The sequence below is a fragment of the Giraffa tippelskirchi genome, chromosome 13 (genome assembly GCF_054371585.1).
Source record: "Giraffa tippelskirchi isolate mGirTip1 chromosome 13, T2T-mGirTip1v1.2.pri, whole genome shotgun sequence".
In the NCBI taxonomy this organism is placed as follows: Eukaryota; Metazoa; Chordata; class Mammalia; order Artiodactyla; family Giraffidae; genus Giraffa; species Giraffa tippelskirchi.
The window spans coordinates 32,734,174-32,757,129 of NC_137287.1; the positions used below are offsets into that span (position 1 = coordinate 32,734,174).

The following is a 22,956-nucleotide window of genomic DNA, read 5'->3' on the forward strand; positions in this document are numbered from 1 at the left end:
TTATTTCTCCTTGCTATTGTTTGGAACTCTGCATTCTGATGGATATATCTTTCTATTAAATGGCTATACTGCCAGTTAATCCCCTAAACTGTCAAATCCTTGGTGAAAAGAGAGGAAATGTATTTTTAAGCACTTATGTGAGAGGTACTTTAGATATTTTATTTAACTTTTCAACAATCCTGCAAGGTAGGTATCAGCTTTCTCCATGTACGAATATGTAAATCAAAGTCTGTGAATGAAGAGACCCGTCTGAGTTTCCATGCTTGTTAAGGGCAGACCCAGGATTTGAAATTCTGTCTGACTTGCAAGTCCTATCCACTGGCCACACTGGGAAATGGTAGAGCCCGAGAATTGACGATTTATTGGATCCCTCTCCCTGCATATGTTTTGATGAGTCTCCCTTGTCTTCTGGGTAATGGCAGAGAATGGAGATTCTCAGATGCCTGTGTTGCTGTCACGCCCCCTCCACATACACACAAGGTCTGTGATAGAACCAGTGCAAGTCCCCAGTGTGGTCTGTGCTTCCATCATTTCCATGTTAAATCCAACTAGTACACTTTCTGCTTGTCTTTTTCACTCCACGTCCCCGGGGTCTCGTTCTATGTCTTTACACAGAGTGTAAACTCACAGGGTGCTTGTGGGGTGAAAATACATCAGTGACCACTGGCATCTAGGATACACTAAGTGTTAGGGGACATGCAGAATAAATAGCTTAGAAACTGACTGAGGTTCCCAGTGAGGTCAAAGAAGAAGTGAGGCCCCTATATGGCTGTGACCTTGAACCTTAAACCTTAACTCCTGTCCAGGTTCTCCCAGGTGAAGGAAGAGACTATAATAGAATAAGGGAAAAAGCAGAGAATGAAGGGGATACAGATGGAAAGAGGTGCTAAAGAGGCATTGATGCACGGCCTATAGTGGCCAAAGAGAAAAATAGAGAATATGATATGGGTATGTTTTTCAAAGAGCCATAGATACCAAGAAGAAAATCATATTTGGACATGCCATTAATTGAATGTACTTAGGACACACTTCTATATTTATGGCAGTCATAACTCTGGCTTGACCTCTTCTGCTCTGGGAAACTGGTGGGGAGAGGGAAGGTCCCTACCTCCTGTTATACTACAGAATTAAGTCCCCCAGCCATCTGTCATCTGTAAATATATGTGGTGTGGCCTCCCCCAGCCCCTAGGCAGAGGGCAGCAGGGCCTGAGCAGGTTTTCCAGCCTCCAGGCTGGAGAGTGAGGTCTCCGTGGTGGTCCTGGCTGGCAGATGCAAGTGGGTTGAGCAGAACTCAAAAACAGGATCGAAAGGGGCAGTGGTGAAGAGAGCAATTCAGGATAGGTGATCTGTGACCCTGAGATAAAGAAAACACTGGGGGGAAAAAAGGTTTCATTCCGCAACTCACTTCCATCACTCAAAGTTAGATCGTCAAATCTATCCATATTCTTGGATATAGATGTATACCAATGGTGCTTAACATGTGTGTGTGGTTAGCCAATTATGTATATGGTATATACTCACTCCAGATAATTTGGGGAGGAAAAACTGAAAATATGAGAAAAGAAAGACATGTCTTACCATTCAAAAATAGCTCTGCTTCCTATTTCATTGTTTTCCCATCCGACTACATCGTAAGCTCATTTGTTTTTATATAGCTTTGACTATTCTGTATGTATCACTGTGTAGCCTACTTTCATCATGTGATATGGAAACATAAGTATTTTCCTATTACGCTGTTAGAATTCTGTAAACATCATTTTAGTGCTTCAGCAATAGTTCATTTTAGTGCTTAGATGTGCCAACAATGGAATATTCAGGCAGCACGTATCCCATGATATGCATGTGTCAGCATCAGAGCGTCGTGTGAGTGGAACGCCCCAGAGCAAGGTGGAACCAAGTGCATTGCCCAGAGAGGTCTTGATCTTCCCATATGAGTTGTTTAAATAGTTTTTATTATCAGTTAGGAAGACATAAGTGTCCTCCCCTTTTAAAAGCATTTCTGGATTTTCTGTGGGTGTCCTTTGAGTATGACTTGGTCAAGTAAATAAAGCACAGTGACTGGTACAAAGCAACAAGTGTAACCTGGGTAGGTTTTGATAGGTTTTAAGACAGCAATGCCTTCTGTATTTTAATAAGGCTTTTCCTGATCAAGGGCATTGCTATTTAATAGTGTCACCATTTACCCTTCCTGCCATGTAGGGAAAATGTTATGAATGAGCCTCCATTTGACATATGACTCAATCAAGAAACATTAAGTTGATAGACTCAGGCACAGAGTAGACCCCAGGTCTTTTGATTCTTAGCTGAGAATTCCTAGTTTTCTTCAGTAAGGAAAGTGCCTTTCTTAAGGAAGTAAGGCACTCATTTATCTTCCCTTTGGTTGCTAACCTCTATCTTTAGTGAAAGAAGAAGGCAAAACTCTCCTTGCTCTGATGATTTCATGTCTTCCTCTCCTCCATTTTCCACTGTTTTCTTTTTTTAATAATTCAGTTTAGATCAGATGGCTAAACTGATCTAAAGAGGTTTTATGTCTTACAAGCTTTAAAAAATAAGAGGTAGTAATTCTCATCTGTATAATGAGGATCTGAATACTACCTAATTAAGAGAAATGTCATGAAGATTAATCCAACAATTAATATACAGCATTTATCACAGTGCCTAGCAAACAATAAATACTCAATAAACATTACATGTTGTCACAATTACTGTCATCATTAAGAACACTTTCTACTTTTGCTGTCATAAACCTACTGCTTGTCCTTGGAAAAGCCACTTCCTCATTTTAAGCCTCAATTTCCCATGTGAAAAATAGCAGAACAGTGTAGATAATGAGCGTGAACACATTTTCCACTACTAATCCTCTACCGTCCTGGGATTTTCTCTACAGCAATTCGACCAATGAAGGCATGAATGTTAAAAAATGCTGCAAGGGGTTCTGCATCGATATCCTCAAGAAGCTTTCCAGAACAGTGAAGTTCACCTACGACCTTTACCTGGTGACCAATGGGAAGCACGGCAAAAAAGTGAACAACGTGTGGAATGGGATGATTGGGGAGGTAAGTCATCTTTTCATCCCCTGGGCCCTCAGGGACGGTGGGAAGGATAGGTAAAGATGGTTCTTTTTTTGGCCTTCTGTCCAGGTGGTCTACCAGCGGGCAGTCATGGCCGTCGGCTCACTCACCATCAACGAGGAACGTTCCGAAGTGGTGGATTTCTCTGTGCCCTTTGTGGAGACAGGAATCAGCGTCATGGTTTCCAGAAGTAATGGCACTGTCTCACCTTCTGCTTTTCTAGGTATGTGAACTTTGTTGTCACTGTTGCCTTCCTGTGAGGAGTCTCAGGTATTCTGTCTTGTTTGCTCAAATGATAGGACCAGTTAGGACCTTGTTCAGTTCCATTTAACCACATGAGCATATTGAAAGTGTGTTGCATTTGAATTATCCCAGTTTTTCCCCCGGGTAACATCTTTCATTTATCTTTTACTTGGAAATAGCCGCTAAAAATACAATCACATATTCAGATACTGCCCTTGATAATGTAGACTATAGATTAGGAGATATATTGCTTAGAGCCTTGAAAGCATTTAAAAAATAAACCTGTCGGCCCACAGTTAATTTAAGTCAGTTCATAAACTTTTATTTAGCAGCCACATACCCATCTTCCATCCCTCATTAGAATGACAGTCATTTTTTTACTGGATGTGAGAGTAAAAATAATGATGACTGTGCAATGATTTATACCAGGACTCCGAGAAACAAAACAGAAGCAGTCTGAAGCGGATATACCATTTTAAAATTAATGGAATCATATTTTAAATGTGACTATCCTTTAAGCTAAATAGTTTATAAGGGAGGAAATTCTTCTTACTCTTTTAACTACCTCATAAATTTATGTGTTTACATTAAAGGTTTGTACTTTGTAAACCAAGGTAATTTCAATTTTTTTCTATCATCTAGTTTTCTTTAGCACCTATGCATTCAGTAGCCTGGCTGGTGTAGGTGAAACTACATGGGACATAGTCAAGCGTTTTTAAATTTTTTCTTTAAAGGAAATCATTGTGCTGAGTGTTTTGTCATCATAAATAGGTTTTGAGAGTGGCTGTCTTGAAGATCATGGGGTTCAGATTAACTTCCCCTTGGCATTCCCATATAACCTTCCAAATTTGGAAAGGTTAAGACAAACACTGACCCCCTTGAAGAAAACTGCATGAGAAAGAGAAAACAGATTAGGGTCAAGTGGGCTTCCCTGGTGACTCACACAGTAAAGAATCCGCCTGCAATGCAGGAGACGGAAACGTGGGTTTGGTCCCTGGGTCGAGAAGATTCTCTGGAGAAGGGCATGGCTACCCACTCCAGTATTCTTGCCTGGAGAATTCCATGGACAGAGGAGCCTGGTGGGCTACAGTCCATGGGGTCACAAAGAGTCGGACACTAACACCTCCACTTCACTTTCTAGGGTTAAGTCAATTTCTTACATTTTTTTCCAAGAAACAAAAACCTTTACTAGAGAACTGAAATGCAGACTAGGACCAATTTGTGGACACTAACCCCAAGCCCCTAATCTTACCCTTCCACTGTCTTTATTGATATGTGGTGTTAGCGTCTGTGCTTCATTCTCTTGAGTGAAATATTGACTAACAGGATTTTGGATACTGCCTGACTCACAGACATATACAGATTTACTGTTTTCATTTTTGATAATCCATTTAAGCTGTTGAAATCCTTACCACTCACTGAATTTGATTTTGCACTCACCTCAGTTTTTGTAACCTTTGTTGGAGTAACATGGACCTTGACAAATACACACCTCATTAGGTTCCTTTTGGGCCTGTGTCTGATATGGATCAGACAGTAAAGAATCTGCCTGCAATGCAGGAAGCATGAGTTTGATCCCTGGGTCGGGAAGGTCACTGGAGAAGGGAATGCCAACCCACTCCAGTATTCTTGCCTGGAGAATTCCATGGACAGAGGAGCCTGGCAGGCTATAGTCCATAGGATTACAAACAGTTGAACACGACTGAGTGACTAACACTTTTTCAGTTTCTGGTATGGGTAGTGATACCCATATCTTAATAAAGGAGCCTCACTGTATCATGAAAAATACTACTCACTGACACTGACAACACGAGCAGACTGTTCGTAGTTACCAGATATACTCTCATGTTAGTCACCCCTAATCATTTTCTCACTATTCCCTATTGGATCCTTTAACAGAAATCTTCGGCCCTAGAGGTTGAGAAAGGGTTGGAGGAAGGGATTTCATGAAAGAAGTGGAAAGAGATATGTTTCTTATCACAAACTATCCACTCATCTCTTTAGTGAGCTACAGAGAAATTTTGATACACTTCAATCAAAGAGAAAAAAATCAACCGAATTGTCTTGTAAATATGGGTCACTGATATTGAATCTGGCCTCAACCCAGTTTCCCTAGATTTTTATCTTTACCTGCATTAGTAGAACATTTCCATAAAAGTCAAGTATTTTTGCTCAACTTAACTAAACCTCTTTTCCACCCCACTCTTCCTACTGCACCTTAAAAGATAAAATAAATTATAAACAGAGGAATCTGTTTTCAAAGCTGTTTTTACACAGTAGGCTTAATATTCTTCCTAGTCACCAAATTGCATCCTTGTTTGATTGACTTGCACCCCCTCATTTACGGTCATTTTCTGCAGGTTTTGAAAGTCATAATGAACCATGCTAAGCTACATTTTTCCATTCACTGGCTCAGTCATCTGGAAGAGCCAAACATTCGCAATCTGATTGCATTGCTCTTCATTACTTCCTATTCTCTCTCCTCCGCAAACTCCATTAACTCACATCGGAAACACTTGTAGGTAATGCCTCTGAGCTTTTGTGTGAAAAACGTAACCAGTGACTCTTCAAGGACAGAGATGACATCTCTCGCAGTGTTTCCAGTCAGTTAGCTCTAAAGACTTTCCAAGAAGGTTAGAGTCTTCGATCCACAGACATACTGATCTGGAGTCTCTTCTCGATTAAAGCTCCTTCACAGACCGATGTTGAATCTGTTTTAAGCCAGTAGAGGAAATAATCCAGAGCTGTCTCAGAATATTTCCGGGTCACATTGTAGACCTGACAGATGGCGGCTCACCACTACTCCGTGTGCTCAGCCACTCAGTCAAGTCTGACTCTTCGTGGCCCCATGGGCTGTAGCCGCCAGGCTCCTCTGTCCATGGCATTCTCCAGGCAAGAATACTGGAGGGAGTTGCCACTTCCTACCCCAGGGATCAAGGATCAAACCCACATCTCTTGCAACTCCTGCATTGGCAGGTGGATTCTTTACCACTAGCACCACCTAGGAAGCCCCACCATTGTTCTAATGATTTACTTTATTGTGGTGTGTGAGTGTGTGTGTGTGTGTGTGTGTGTGTGGTGTGGTATCTGAAAATAGCCATCGTTCATGGCACTCATGGGTACCTGAAACCAGAATTCTACAGCAGAATCTCTCTGTCATGCTCACTAGTCAAGTGACAGATGTCATCGCTTCGAAGTGAGAAAACATCTGGGATAAGTTGTTTGATCATTTTCCATCTGATTTTCTGAACAGTTAGTGATTAGGACATATCAGGTGCCCAGTGAAGTTCACTGCAGTCTTACAGATTCTGCCCTGTGAGTACAAGAATTCAGGGAGGATTTCCCCTAATATTTTTAATAATATCCTCATTACCCTCAGAGAAAAGAAGTTATCAGATCAATACGTATGCGTGTTTTAAACTGAGCTTGCCTGGCGGCTCAGTGGGAAAGAACCTGCCTGCAATGCAGGAGATGAGGGTTCAATCCCTGGGCCATGAAGATCTCCTGGAGTAAGAAATGGAAACCCACTCCAGTATTCTTGCCTGGAGAATTCCATGGACAGAGGAACCTGGCGGGCTACAGTCCATGGGGTCGCAAAGAGTCAGACATGACTTAGTGACTGAGCACATGCCCACCTATGTTATAAAGGTTCCATAAAAATCCAAAGGGACAGCTACTAGGTTGGTGAGCATGTGAAAGTGTGGGGAGAGCAGTGTGGCTGGAGAGGGCATAGAAACTCTATGCTCTTTCCTCATACCTTGTCCTCTATATCTTTTCATCTGGCTGTTGATTCATACCTTTTAACATTCCTTGTAATTAATGGGCTGTTTCTTCAGTTTTGTGAGACAATCCAGGGAGTTTTGTGAGACGACTTAGTGAATAAACACAAACGTTTTAAACTGGTATTCCTTTTTCAGGACCCTGGACAGCACCCCCACCACACCCACCATCATCAGTTCTGGCTTTAACCATGGAACCAAGCAGCCATTCTATTTAATTTATTATGTGTATACAGTGTGCAAGGGCTTCCCTGATGGCTCAGTGGTAAAGAATCTTCCTGCAATACAGAAGACTCGGGTTCGATCTCTGGGTCAGGAAGATCCCCTGGGGGAGGGAATGGCTACCCACTCCAGTATTCTTGCCTGGAAAATCCCATGGAGAAAGGAGCCTGGCAGGCTACAGCCCATGGGGTCACACAGAGTCGGAGACAACTTAAGCATACACAGTGCAAAGCATACCACCAAATACTTGTATATGCTCCTTTACTCATTACAATGATCCTCCTCTGGTAAGACACACTATGCCATTAGCACATCTAACTTGGAGAATTACTTTAACATCTCTATTCTTGAATATTAAGTCATTTTTAACCTCCTAATTTTTCATTTATGTCTCCTCCTTTTTTAATAAACCTCATTACCAAATTGCTATGATTTCAGAGACATGATGTTATTTGTACTCAAGTTAAAAATAAGATAAATTTCAGTTATAGTCTTATTAATTTCTTTGAGCTCATTTTGTATATTTAAGTCAAGTAAGTTGTGTTTGTACCTTTTGCTTCTTAACGTATTTGCACTATCAAACTGCATTACAAATTATCCCTTCAGGTTTTAAAATTATTCAATATAGTCAAAGCTTCAGACATATTAACTTTTTATTATATATTATAAGCTCAATTACATTGGAATTTGTGATGACCTGTATTAGGTAATCACAGACTAATAAAAAGGTGGCCTGCTATCAGCCTAGTTCTTTACTATTATTAGTAGCTTCATCAGAAAAAAAAATTCAAAAATAATAAAATGTCTATTATTCCAGAGATACTACTGTGCTTTTTATATTTTATTCTTAGAAAATATTTGCTCATGATGAAAAAATTCTAAGTTCATTGATGACCAACAGCAGTTTCTTCCCAACTGCGATCAGTTGGAGCTATGTTCATTTAGAGAATGTTATTCTCAGTTGATTTTCTAGCAAATCTATGTCATACATGGATAGAATAGCTCCATTCAGCTCAGTTTCATATCCCGATCAGTTTTAATAAAAACGTTAATTTATTTTACATAATATCTCCTACCTTTCTAAACTGATCTGAGATTTAGAATGCTGTGTCTCGCCCTATCCTTCTGAGACACCCACAGGAAAATGGACTGATGAAAACTATTTTTAGAGGAAATAACCATCCATCCATCTACTACCTCATTGCCTCTATCTTTAAGCGATGCGTTCTCATTGAATTATTGTGTGACTGTAATATCCTCAAATGACTTTTCAATTGCATTGAATCCCATTACCAACCTCAACAAGATTTTTGAATTGTAGAGATCTCATCTGTCTGACGCAGAAGGTAAAAGGAAGAGAGTAATAGCAGAGGGGGCAGACTATGACTTTCCAATATTCTTGTCTCTCCCATAATTTTATGGCCTTTTCTTGCAGGTTATAATTCTCCCTTTACTTCTGGGATTCCCCGCACATCACCCCTCCAGCATGTTAAGATAAAAATGAAAATAAAACTCATGCTTTTTTACAGAATGAGTTATGGTTGACTATTCGAGTCTAGTCTTGTTTCTCTTTAGCTTTGGTTCCCTGGATGATGCTATAATTACCTACGACCCTGTGGCCTCTTTGTTTGCATTTTAACTTTCTCCCTTGGTTTTATCATTATATTTTGTGTTTATTATCCTTGACCTGGTTTGTAAATGTCATATGCTCTTCTCTATTTTTATCCTGTTGTATGCAGTCTTGTAAAATACCTCAAGTATTTTGTCGAGTAGAGAATGATTTAAATGTATGAATAAGCAATGACAAGGGCTTCCTAGGTGTCTCAGTGGTAAAGAGTCTGCCTGCCAATGCAGGAGATGCAGGTTCAATCCCTGGGTCGGAAAGATCCCCTGGAGGAGGAAATGACAACCCACTCCAGCATTCTTGCCTGGAGAATAGATGGAGGAGCCTAGTGGGCTACAGCCCATGGGGTCACCAAGAGTCAAACAGGACACAATGACAGCTTCTTTTGAAAGATGACATTCATGCCAGAGGGAGTTTCTCAGTGAATCTGAAAATGGACCTCTAGGCATCCTGCTTGCCCAGGTTGTGAGAAGGAGTAAATGATCACTTAACTGATCATGTCTCCATCCCTCTGTCCTCTTTTATCTGCAGAACCATTCAGCGCCTCCGTCTGGGTGATGATGTTTGTGATGCTGCTCATTGTCTCTGCCATAGCTGTCTTCGTCTTTGAATACTTCAGTCCTGTTGGATACAACAGAAACCTAGCCAAAGGGAAAGGTGAGGCTGCCTTCATATACATGATTCAAAGTTGATGCCATTTAATTGACTTTCAGTGAAGATTTCAGATTTAGAACACATGATCCTACATTACCTTGCTATACCATCATATTAGTGATGCTGTGTCATTAATTCTACGTGCAATGCCATCCAGGTATGGGTTAGTCCTTTCAACTGAAAAGAAGGACAAAACTTAGAACGTGAGACATTTTTAAACTTGCTATAATGTGGAGTCAGTAGTTGTTAGGTAAAAACTGCTGGTATTTGTTGAGAAAGCTTATTTGAAACAGTTTTTTCTGGCAATTAGCTTTTAAAATGTGCATCAAAAGAAATGTTAAAACCACTGTTGAGTCTCAACTTCGGTCTATGCAAAGAAAATGGTTTTATAGAATCTGGGTTAAAAACATTGTCTAAACTTCTGAATTGTGCTTGCATTCATTTGATGATAAATATAATGATAAAATGGTGATTTTTTCCTGGTTACATTTTCCTCTTGAAAATGCCTGACTTTAGTGCATTAGTATTTGATAATGTGACAATCAGTAAGCAGAAAATTGAATTGGGATGCATTCATTGGCTATAACGTATTAAGAGGCTCGCACCTGAGCCTTATGCATAAACACATCACACAATTTTGAGTGGATTTTTCTCAATGCACAACACATTCTAAGTAAATGGTATCAGAAGTATGCCAAGACCAAATCTGTTTCCTGAAAAATGACTTTAGATGATGGAAGATAGCAGATCTTCAAGGTACAGTTATTAAAAAAAACAAGGCACTTTGCCCTATGTTCTTTCCACTAGGAAGATTCAGTGTTGAAAACAGCCAACAGGTCATGGGGATCTATTGGGAACTTAGTTTTATTGAAGTCCTCTCACTTCTAAACCATTGAAGAGTGGTGATTACCACATAAATCACCTTCCATCAACCAAACATAGTAAAAATGCCCTAAAAAATCATGTTGTGTTTAAGTGGGAGAGTTGCCAGTCTTTCACTAAACAGGTAATGAAATTAACTAGTAAGAAGCTTTCCAACAGACTGAGTCCTGAGGCAGTTTTCTGTGAGTGATCATATTGCAGGAGAGCAGATGTTTACGTTTACAAAATCAGAGTTTGTGTTGTGTGTGAATTCATGTGTTTATTTGATGATTATTTATTGAGTGCCAGGTACTGGAGCAGGAGGGTAATGTGATAGATTGGATGGAGAGTTCCTGACCCTTGGGGAACTGATAATTTAGTTGTGGAGTTAATATGTCAACTGCATACATGAATAATCACAGATTGTAGTAAATTTTCAAGAGGAAGGGAAAAAAATAAGTAATGGGATATGCTGCTAAGTCGCTTCAGTCGTGTGCGACTCTGTGCGACCCCATAGACGGCAGCCCACCAGGCTCCGCTGTCCCTGGGATTCTCCAGGCAAGAATACTGGAGTGGATTGCCATTTGAGCACATCTTAAATGTGATGGTCGAGAAAGGCAGAGCTTCAGGAAGAGATGATGCTTGAGTTGAGACCTGAAGAATGAGAAGGATTCCAACCTGAGGGAAGAGGCTTCCATGCAGAGGGAACTGCAGATACAAAGCCTTTGGCACGGGATCAGTCTTGACCTCCCCAAGAAACAGAAAAGACCTAAGTGAAGTAGACAGTGGTATAAGATGAAGTCAGTGGTAAGAATTTCAGACTTTCTCCAAAATACGATGGCAGGGAAAAGGCAGACTGCACACCTGTACAGTGCAGAAAGGTCACTTTCTATTTATCAAAGTCAATATAAGCTGCCCAGGTCATGGGGTTGCAGACTTGGACACAACTGAGCGACTGAACAGCAACAATCTATCAAGATGATGTGGAAAGAGGGAGACTAGTTAAGGAAGGTGCTGTAGGTGTCCAAGAGAAAGAATTACAGTGGTTTGGGCTTGGATGGAGATGGTGAAGATGGAGGTGAACAGATACGTTTGAAATGTATCTTGGAAGATATTAATAAAATACTACCCAAAGGCTATCACGTACAATACATTCTCCTTTGGCCAAAGCACACACTTGTGACGGAAGGAATCTAGCGTGCAAATTCCCCAGCCCTCCCATCACCTGGAGGCTTTTTGTTTTCTGCTTATCCACACGTAGAAACTCTCAGGAAATGATAGCTACTTATTTCCTTGCACAAAATAGTTTTCTGTTACATTTCATCATCCTTTAGGGGGAATTATATGACCCAGGAAAAGTCTAGTTAATCAGGAATTCCTAAACGTCTTGGATGGCTACCCTGCAACTGCCCATTTCTGATTCCCAAATAGATGTCACTTCTGATCAACAGGCAACCCTAATAAAATTAAGTCATTCGTGGAGTTGACTGGATCGACTCTAATTATTTTTTGCAAAGAGTTCTCAGCCTCTTGGGTATCAGCCCAGAAGTTCATAAAATGAGGCAAAGAGAAAGCAGAGAGCTTGAGATTGAGGATAATAGAATTAGTTGCCTTCTCTTTAATGTGTTGTATATGGATATTGTAAGTACTGCTATAGCCTGAGTTTGCCCTCCATGTACAGAAAGCCTGATTCCTAGTTAGGCTCTCTGCCTAGAACTTCATAACGTCCATCAGTCTGGATTCACTTCTGCCTCTTTTATTTATTGCCCACTCCACATGCATCGCCAACTGAAGTCTAAGTAGATCATTTTTTCATATCTTCATTTACTTAAATGACATAAAAATTAACCTTCTGTTAAAGGAAGACATTTTTCCCCATGAAATGAGGGCATAAATTGATTTTTTTCTCCCTTGCACAAAAACAGCTTGAAAGCTCTAACATGTGTGTTTTACAGCCTGCATAATCTCCTCCCCAATAAATGCTGGCATATTGTTCTGCCTCTTTAGTTAAGTCTGTTGCAAGGAACACTAAGAATCTTAAGAATACGCAGAGGGAGAAGAAGTGCTGTGATATCAGAGTTCATTTTCAATGACCCTGCAACCAAATGTCTCCCATCTGTGAAGTGTTAGGAGAATTAAGCGCTATTGTTCTGTTCCTTAATGTCTCCATTTGGAGGGCGTTTTAGTTTGGTTTAATTTCTACATTGTGCACATCTTACATCTGAGTTTGAACAGGAGCCATTGCTGGGGACAATCAGATTAGAATATCAAACATCAGTCCCTGTGAATTGCATGGTTCTTATACGATATCACAACCCATGCATACCGAATCAGCCCATACGCACCTGTTTTTTGTAAGGCCGTCCGTGTACCCCCAAAAGGAAATCAAATCCACATTTAAAACGGGTCATAACACTACTTCTAATTCAAGCCCTGCATTTTCATAACAATTTTTCTTCCTTCTTCCCTCCCTTCCTTCATTCTTTCCTCCTTCCTTCATAAATTTTTCTTTCTTCCTTTCCTCTTTCCTTCCTTCCTTTCTTGCTTCTTCCCTTCCTTCTTCTCTCCCTTCTCTACCTCCCTCCCTCCCTCTCTCTCTGTCTTCCTTTCTCTCCTTTTCTTTTAAGAAATGTGGCAAAAAGTCAGCAATATAGAAATGTGGGAAGAATGCTAACTTTTAGAGAAAAAAGAACTCGTGGTTGTGGTCCCGGGACACTGTCTTCTGACAGCCTTCAGGGTTGCTGGAGCCAGTGCACAGTGTTAAACACTCCCAAGTGTGTGTTTTGAGGACGCGCTGAGAATGTCCTTCTTGTCATTTGCAGCACCCCATGGGCCTTCTTTTACGATTGGAAAAGCTATCTGGCTCCTCTGGGGCCTGGTGTTCAACAACTCCGTGCCTGTCCAGAACCCTAAAGGGACCACTAGCAAGATCATGGTGTCCGTGTGGGCCTTCTTTGCCGTCATCTTCCTGGCCAGCTACACGGCCAACCTGGCCGCTTTCATGATCCAGGAGGAGTTTGTGGACCAAGTGACTGGCCTCAGTGACAAAAAGGTAAGGTCACTTTGCTTTTGTCTCTGCCTGAGGAGTTAATCTTAAGTGTTCCCTGCTCAGAGGATGTTTTCCAGTGAGTTTTCCAAGAGCCGACTGAGGGCAGGAGGAGAGGGGGCCACTAGGGATGAGATGGTTGGATGGCATCACCGACTCAATGGACCTGAGTTTGAGGAAACTCTGGGAGATGGTGAAGGACAAGAAGGCCTGGCGTGCTGCAGTCCATGGGGTCACAAAGAGTCGGACATGACTGAGTGACTGAACAACAGAGGAAATAAATGCAGGCTCCCAGCACCCAAATCATCAACTTTAAAGCACAAACCTAGGGGGATTTTCTTTTCCTGTTAACTCCATTGGGCATATTTTGAAAGGTTTCAGGAACAGAAGCTTAAGGTTAGCTCTCCTAAGTCTTAAAAAGTCCAAATCTAATTTGGAAACATAATTTCCCCCGGTAGTCATCCCTCATATTTACATGATTGTGTTGATGATGCTTTCTGAGCTCTGTGACTCACGTCACAGCAGAGGCTTCCCTGGTGGCTCAGACAGTAAAGCGTCTGCCTGCAATGTGAGAGACCTGGGTTCGATCCCTGGGTTGGGAAGATCCCCTGGAGAAGGCAATGGCACCCCACTCCAGTACTCTTGCCTGGAAAATTCCATGGACGGAGGAGCCTGGTAGGCTACAGTCCATGGGATCGCAAAGAGTCGGACACGACTAAGTGAATTCACTCATCTTGTCATGGAGAGGACGATGGTGAGGAAGATCCATTAACCTTGGACCAGGAGAATCTTGGGTGAAGCTCTCGGCTACAGGTACCTCCCAGTTCTGTGACTTTGTATGAGTCTCTCATGCTCCTTGCCTTGGATTCTTCATCTCTGACTTGAAAACAGAAATCCTCTCTAAGCCCTGCACACATTCTCAGTTGTGTCCAACTCTTTGTGACCTCATGGACTGTAGCCCACCAAGCTCTTCTGTCCATGGGATTCTCCAGGCAAGAATACTGGAGTGGGTAGCCATTTACTCCTCCAGGGTATCTTCCTGGCTCAGGGATTGAACCCAAGTCTCCGGCACTGGCAGGCGGATTCTTTACTGCTGAGCAACCAGCGAAGCCCTTCTCTGAGCCCTGCCCAGATACAAAACTGACAGCTCCTTTTTACCACATAACCAATCAGCCCATCGCCAGCACTCCTGACTCACCTGAAATTTCTTCAAGAGATGCAAAAGGAATACAGGACCGATTTTTCCCTTCCCACCAGTTCCACTTACAGCTCCAGGCCTCCCTCGCGTGTCCTAGCTTCCCACCACCAGGGAGACAGGAGTGTTAACACCTGCTCTCTCCACTCTCCAGTGCCATGGAACGAGGGTTGTGGGGTGGGAGTAGCTACTCAGAAATGCACAGGGAGGAAGAAAGGAGGTAAACTGGGTACATCCTTCTATTGAAATTTTAGTCTCAGGAAGCAGACCCTGACTTGCTAAGCTCAGCAGTGTGGGGACTTGCTGCGCTGCAAAGATTTTCTGTCTTGTGTGCGAGTATAATTTGTCTCTTTATAAAGCCTCACTATCATGTCTTGTTGGCGTAAGGCTACATATATCCTTTTGGCATTCATCAGCAGACCGCTGAATAGAAAATCAGCCCATGAAGAGCCTTTAACAGCTTATCCGTGACTTACAGGGTGGTTGAACGAAGCGCAGAGAGGCCTGTCATCAGAGAGATGGTGGGGCAGGGGCGGTGCTGGGATGAGTCACCTTCACAGACGCACCATCACCCTCGGGAGTCGTTGGCCTCTCTGATGGCTCCCCGTCAGAAAGGCCACTTGAGTGAATGCCACTCTCCTCATCATGGTGACAACGCCCTGCGCAAGCTGGCCCATCTCCGTGTGTCCCCTCCCTCTAGCTCACGGAGGCCCCCTCTCTGTCCCTTAAGCATCCAAGTGTGTTTCCACCACAGTGCCCTTGCACTTGTCAGGTCCTCTGCCTGAAATCTTCTTCCCCCGCTATTCTCACGGTTGGCTTCTCCTGGACTTCAGGTTATTGGGGAACTTCCACCTCTTGGGAGAATCTTCCTGGTCACCGTGGTCAACTTGGCAGCCTGGGCTTGTGCTCCTGTGAAACTTAAATTCCAGTAGGAAAAAATAAACCACACCTGAGTAAATGTAATGGACAGGGAAATTCCAGGCAGGAGTAAGTGCTGTAAAGGAAAGAATGCTGATGAGATTAAAATTGACTTGGGGGAAGGAGGTGGCAGGGTTCCCTGGCACTGATGGATGCTCAGCGCACACTTGCTACCTGAGTGAGAAAGGCATGGTGTGTTGGGCGCTGTGGGCACCCCATCTGGGGCTCCTTGGATCCCTTATCCGGCTCTGAGTGCCCAGGCTCACCTTTGCTGATGAAGGCTCAGGGACCTTCAGAGGGTGATTCTCTTGCGGCAGCAAAATGGTAGATGCCTGGATATTATTGTTGTTGTTCAGTCGCTAAGTCATGTCTGACTCTTTGTGACCCCATGGACTGCAGCACACCGGGGTTCCCTGTCCTTCATCATCTCCTGGAGTTGGCTCAAACTCATGTCCATCGAATCTGTGATGCCATCCAACCATCTCTTCCTATATCGCCCCCTTCTCCTCCTGCCCTCAATCTTTCCCTGTATCAGGGCCTTTGGCAGTGAGTTGTCTCTTCATATCAGGTGGCCAAAGTATCAGAGCTTTAACGTTAGCATCAGTCCTTCCGATAAATATTCAGGGTTGATTTCCTTTAGGATTGACTGCTTTGATCTCCTTGCTGTCCGAGGGACTCTCGAGTCTTCTCCAGCACTGCCATTAGAAAGCATCAATCTTCCCGGAACCAGTGACCAACCAGTGTGAGAGTATGAAAGCCAGCTGCTCTATTGCTTCTGGGCAAACTCCGAGGTGCAGTTTACTCTCGAGCTCCCTGTGGGTTCCGGCTGATGTTAAGATTTGTCCATAGTCACACCCTTGCCTGGCTTCCTCCCCTTCCCTAACCTCCTTCCCTTATTTCCTTTCTGATTTCTCCTGGAGCTCTTCCTTCATAAGTCGTGTTCACTCAATTCCTTGGCTCACCTTAAGTGTGAAAGTGAACTCACTCAGTCATGTCCGACTCTTTGCGACCCCATGGACTGTAGCCCACCAGGCTCCTCGGTCCATGGGATTCTCCAGGCATGAATGCTGGAGTGGGTTGCCATTTCCTTCTCCAGGGGATCTTCCCGACCCAGGGATCGATCCCGGGTCTTCCGCGTTGAAGGCAGTTGCTTTACCGTCTGAGCTACCGGGGAAGCCCTTAAGTGTATGGCTCACCTAAAGTGTATCTGGGGGGGCAGCAGAGAAAGCCATCTACTTGGAGTCAAGAAAGTTGGGTTTCTTTTCCTCTCTGCCATGTACCAGCTGTGTGATGCCTTTATTGTTGTGTAACCTTCCTGTGCCTCCTAGCTCCTCTCTGAATATTTGAGAGTCATAGTTGCTGTGAGGATAAAAGGAAGCTGCCAGTGAGAATGTTCCCCATAGCCAGTGAAATCCTCTACAGATCCAATTACACCATATATGGGAGCAAATGTATAGTTCCTAGAATAAGTGACCAGAGGAACATTGGAAGCAGTGGGAAACCATGTTCTGGATGAGAAAATTTTTCAAGAAAGTATTAATAATCAGTAGGGACTTCTTTGGACTTCCCTGGTGGCTCAGTAGTAGAGCTGAAGGAGACTTAGTTTTGATCCCTGGGTCAGGAAGAGCCCCTGGAGAAGGGAATGGCAACCTGCTCTAGTATTCTTGCCTGGAGAATCCCATGGACAGACGAGCCTGGTGGGCTACAGCCCATGGGGTTTCAAAGAGTCGGATATGCAGGGACTACTTGGTGGTCCAGTGGCTAAGACTCTGTGCTCCCAGTTCAGGGGGCCTGGGTTCAATCCCTGGTCAGGGAACTGGATCCCACATGCCGCAACTACGACCTGGCACAGCCAAGTAAATTAAATAAACACATTTTTAAAAAAGAAAATAGTTGGCAGCATATTTTACTTTTTGATGCTATTTTCAATAGCAAGGAGAAAAAAAAATCCCTTGGTACCTTGTTTTAGGTCTAATAACATGACTGCTTGTGGGAAAACTAATTAGAACCACTAATAATTCAACTGACCTTCTCTGACTTGGAAACACCTAGTAACAGATACTGTATCCTCATGAGACACAGCTCAGCTTCCATGCTCAGAGTGTTAGCAGCAAGCAGATAGCTCTTTTAATTAAATGTTTGATACAATTAAATAAACAGCAAAATTCCTGAAGTAAATACGCTAACTGCTCCCAGAAGATTAATGGAAAATACACCAAGAAATTCTGCAAAATAAAAATCTATATTGAATCAATTTATTTTAATACTATATGCAAGTGTGTTTATTTTTTGTTTGTTTTAATCATGAGTATCTATGTAACAACTCAGGTTTATAATACTTTTCAGCCATTTGCAGTGTTAGTGCTTGCTGTTGGAGCCCATGGTGTGCTCAGATGACCATGGTGTGCTCAGATGACCTTGGGGTTAAATTATACATAGGGGAATTTATTCCCCTCGAAATTGTTAAAGAAGTTGGAATGTTGGTGGCGACCCTTTTCAAAACGTTGGGTGTTACCATGGTTGCAGAAATATGTCTCTGGGAGACAGATTGCTGTAGTGGAAAAAGCAACACCATAGGAGTCAAACGAATCTCGGTTCAAATCCTGACCATATAGCAGTTGTACCTGCCATATAGTAGTTGTATGGCCTTCAGAGCATCCATCTCCCCATGGCCTAATTTCCTGATAGTTCTGGCAAGGTTGATATGAGGATTAGGGATAATCCTCACACCGTGCCTGGCACATGGCAGGTTCAGTTCAGTTCAATCGCTCAGTCGTGTCCGACTCTCTGCGACCCCATGAATTGCAGCACGCCAGGCCTCTCTGTCCATCACCAACTCCCGGAGTCTACCCAAACCCATGTTCATCGAGTCGGTGATGCCATCCAACCATCTCATCCTCTGTCGTCCCCTTCTCCTCCCACCCCCAATCCTACCCAGCATTAGGGTCTTTTCCAATGAGTCAACCCTTCGCATGAGGTGGCCAAAGTATTGGAGCTTCAGCTTCAACATCAGACCTTCCAATGAACACCCAGGATTGATCTCTTTTAGGATGGATTGATTGGATCTCCTTGCAGTCCAAGAAACTCTCAAGAGTCTTCTCCAACACCACAGTTTAAAAGCATCAATTCTGCGGTGCTCAGCTTTCTTCACTGTCCAACTCTCACATCCATACATGACCACTGGAAAAACCATAGTCTTGACTAGACGGACTTTTGTTGGCAAAGTAATGTCTCTGCTTTTAAACATGCTATCTAGGTTGGCCATAACCTTCCTTCCAAGTAGTAAGCGTCTTTTAATTTCATGGCTTCAGTCACCATCAGCAGTGATTCTGGAGCCCAAAAAAGTAAAGTCTGACACTGTTTCCACTGTTTCCCCATCTATTTCCCATGGAGTGATGGGACCAGATGCCATGATCTTAGTTTTCTGAACGTTGAGCTTTAAGCCAACTTTTTCACTCTCCTCCTTCACCTTCATCAAGAGGCTCTTTAGTTCTTCTTCACTTTCTGCCATAAGGGTGGTGTCATCCGCATATCTGAGGTTATTGATATTTCTCCTGGCAATCTTGATTCCAGCTTGTGTTTCTACATGGCAGGTAATCCTATTATAAATGTTAATTCTTCCCTTACCCCCCCACCCCCCGCCTCCAGCCCCTCTCTGCTGCCTCTCCCCGCTCCTTCGTCTCCTCCCCTCCTCTTGACCATCACCACTGCCTGATTCGAACCATCCCTTGTTTCTGGGTCTGGAATGTTATTGCACCGAGTTTGCCTTTTGTGTCAGCGATAGAGGGAGTTCAGGGAATGGACCTTGCGGAGGAGCCCATGAACGTGTTCTCATGGAGTCATGCTGGGTGAGCCTCGTTCACCACCCTCATTGTTTGAATGGAGGCCTCTGAGCCTCTGCTCCCTCTTAAGGGCCAGGGCAGTTTGATGCTACATCCGGAAGCATGTGGCTTCCCAGGTGGCTCAGTGGTAAAGAATCCGCCTGCCAGTGCAGGAGACACAGAGCCATGGGTTCGCTCCCTGGGTTGGGAAGATCCTCTGGAGTAGGAAATAGCAACCCACTCCAATATTCTTGCCTGGGAAATCCAATGGACAGAGGAACCTGGCAGGCTACAGTCCATAGGCTCGCAAAGAGTCAGACACAACTGAAGCAACTTAGCATGAACACGCGTGATCTTGTTGATGGGGGAGACCTCTACAGCACCTCTTCTTGGGCTGGAGCCCACATTTGTTTCTTTTGCATTTGGAACTCTCTGGAAGAAAGTTACCTTGGAAATCCATTCCTGTAAGAAACACATATGGAGTATGTCATGGGAAAAGCAGGGCTGGATGAAGCACAAGCTGGGGTCAAGATTTCCGGGAGAAATATTAACAACCTCAGATACACAGATGACACCACCCTTACGGCAGAAAGAGAAGAAGAACTAAAGAGTTTCTTGATGAAAGTGAAAGAGGAGAGTGAAAAAGCTGGCTTAAAACTCAGTATTCAAAAAACTAAGATCATGGCATCCAGTCCATGACTTCATGGCAAATAGATGGGGAAACAATGGAAAAAGTGACAGACTTTATTTTTGGAGACTCCAAAATCACTGGAGATGGTGACTACAGCCATGAAATTAAAGGACACTTGCTCCTTGGAAGAAAAGTTATGGCCAGGCTAAACAGCATGTTAAAAAGCAGAGACATTACTTTGCCAACAAAGGTCCATCTAGTCAAAGCTATGGTTTTTCCAGTGGTCATGTATGGATGTGAAAGTTGGACTGTAAAGAAAGCTGAGCACCGAAGAATTAATGCTTTTGAACTGTGGTGTTGGAGAAGACTCTTGAGAGTCCCTTGGACTGCAAGGAGATCAGTCACTGAATATTCATTGGAAGGACTGATGCTGAAGTTGAAACTCCAATACTTTGGCCACCTGATGCGAAGAACTGACTCATTGGAAAAGACCTTGATGCTGGGAAACATTGAAGGCAGGAAGAGAAGAGGACCACAGAGGATGGGATGGTTGGATGGTATCACCGACTCGATGGATGTGAGTTTGAGCAAGCTCCAGGAGTTGGTGATGGACAGGGAAGCCTGGTGTGCTGCAGTCTATGGGGTTGCAAATGAGGGACAGAACTGAACTGACGAAACACAGAGGGTGCCCTTAACACTAGGCCCTGGGCTTCCTGCAATGAGTTATCCTTGCCCCTATCTATTTTTCACATCGTAGGTCAGGACACTTTCGGGAGTCATGACATTAATTTACAGATTGTGGCCATTAAAAAGGTAGTTCACCATGGCTGACATTAGAGGATAATCCTAGGTAGAAAGCATACTGTGATGTGGTACCTGTGTGTGTGTATGCAGGGCAGAGATGGAAGATGTATCATGAGTCATGCTTTCAAAAGTTTGACAGCCTTTAGTTGAGCAGGAAAAGGTTCCTCCATCTGGGTGCTGGGCTGAGTTTAGAGTGGGTGATGGTACAGTCAAGGCCAGAGAAGTGTAGAAATTCATCCCCGAGGCGGACTCCCTCTCTATTGTTCTGCAAACCAAGGCAAAGAAGGAAAGGATCTCAAAGAGCTGCATGCCTCTTCAGCTACAGATGGTGAGTGAAGGGGAAGGCAGTTAGGCAAATAGGCCATCGACGTCTCAGGAGATTGGGAGCGGCTGCTACAATGCCTAGATTTATGAGCAGAGCCGCTGCCTCTGTGTCCCTGAGCAGACAGCTTCCGTGCCAGTGTGCTGGGCTAGTGCTTCCCCCTCCTAGGTGATGGGTTGTGACGCCGCCTGCCTGACTGAGTGCAAAGAGCATTCTGTCATCTGTGCAAACACACAAACACACACACACACTCCCAACGCAAGGCTCCCAGCAGGAGGATCTCATTTGGACAATATATGGCTACTTCCCCCCAGTCTGGTTACGGCTGCTTATTAGACAGCAGCATGCCTAATTTAAGGGGGATGATCTGCAGCTGGAAATTTTAATTAACAGTGACATGAAGTGTGAGTCTGGGAAAAGGAATAATGGTTTCCACGGGCCTTACCCTGGGATAAACTTTGACCCTTCCTTGGGCAGCTCTCAGTTCCGTGGAAGACGTGCTGGCCCGGGAATCTGAGAGTACTCTGGACCCCAGCCCTGGTGCTGCCAGAGGTTCATTGGCTGTCCTTTCCTCTGGGTTTCAAGGTCCTTACCTCTTAAAGACGAGAGATCACTAGTGAGGGTCCAGGAGGAATGATAAGACAGACCTTAGGGCTGCTTACAAGGTGTGTAATCTTAAGAACACTTTGGCCACCCGATGTGAAGAACCAACTCATTGGGAAAGACACTGATGCTGGGAAAGACTGGGGGCAGGAGGAGAAGGGGACAACAGAGGATGGGATGGTTGGATGGCATCACGGACTCAATGGACCTGTGTTTGAGCAAACTCCAGGAAATGGTGAAGGACAGGGAAGCCTGGCTTGCTGCAGTCCATGGGGTCACAAAGAGTCAGACATGACTTAGTGACTGAACAGCAACAACAATCTCAAGAAGGTCATGTAACCTCCTGAGCCCTGGTTTCCTTATCTGTGAAACAAAGCCTTGAAGATTAGCTACCTGGCAGAGTTGTTTTAGGGCTTCCCTCGTGGGTCAGATGGTAAAGAATCTGCTTGCCAATGCAAGAGACCTGAGTTCGATTCCTAGGTCAAGAAGATCTCCTGGAGAAGGGAATGGCAACCCACTCCAGTACTCTTGCCTGGAGAATTCCATGGACAGAGGAGCCGAGCGGGCTACAGTCCATGTGGTCTCAAAGAGTCGGACGAGACTGGGCTACTAACACACACACAGGGTTGTTGTATTAAATGAGACAATATTTGTTACGTTCTTGGCACACTGCTGGCCCCAGCCAAGTCCTCAAAAAGTGTTAAGTCATATTATCATCACTTTCTCGTTCCAGAATTCCATATTTCATAAAAAATGAGATCCAGGTTCCTTTTTTTTGTTTTTGTTTTTTTGACCAGGATGATGGTAGAAAGGAAAAGTAAGAGTTTTTTTTTATTTAAAAAATTTTTAATTCATTTTTAATTGGAAGATAATTGCTTTATAATGTTGTGTTGATTTCTGCCTTGCAACAAGACGAATCAGCTGTAATTATATGTATAGATCTCCTCCCTTTTGAGCCTCCCTCCCACCCCCTCATCCCACCCCTTTATGTCATCACAGAGGCCCAGGCTGGGCACCCTGTGCTATACAGCAGCTTCCCACTACCACTAGCTATGAACAGTTTTATTTTGTGAGTGCTTCTTCTGTTCTAGACACTATCCTTATTACTTGACAAACATTGTAGTTTTAGATCTTCCCATTGACTCCAAGAGGGAAGTACTGG

The 22,956-nt window shown here is 43.6% G+C and overlaps 1 protein-coding gene across 7 annotated transcripts in view; it reads left to right on the forward strand.

Annotated features, from left to right (window-relative positions):
* GRIN2A (glutamate ionotropic receptor NMDA type subunit 2A) overlaps window positions 1–22,956 on the forward strand; it is a 450,066-nt gene that overhangs the window by 353,192 nt on the left and 73,918 nt on the right. For all 7 annotated transcript variants that reach the window (XM_081559277.1, XM_081559275.1, XM_081559280.1 and 4 more), the window contains 4 exons: window positions 2,888–3,056; window positions 3,141–3,294; window positions 9,471–9,596; window positions 13,277–13,506. In XM_081559277.1, the coding sequence (XP_081415403.1) occupies window positions 2,888–3,056; window positions 3,141–3,294; window positions 9,471–9,596; window positions 13,277–13,506 (679 nt within the window). The remainder of the gene's footprint in view (window positions 1–2,887; window positions 3,057–3,140; window positions 3,295–9,470; window positions 9,597–13,276; window positions 13,507–22,956) is intronic.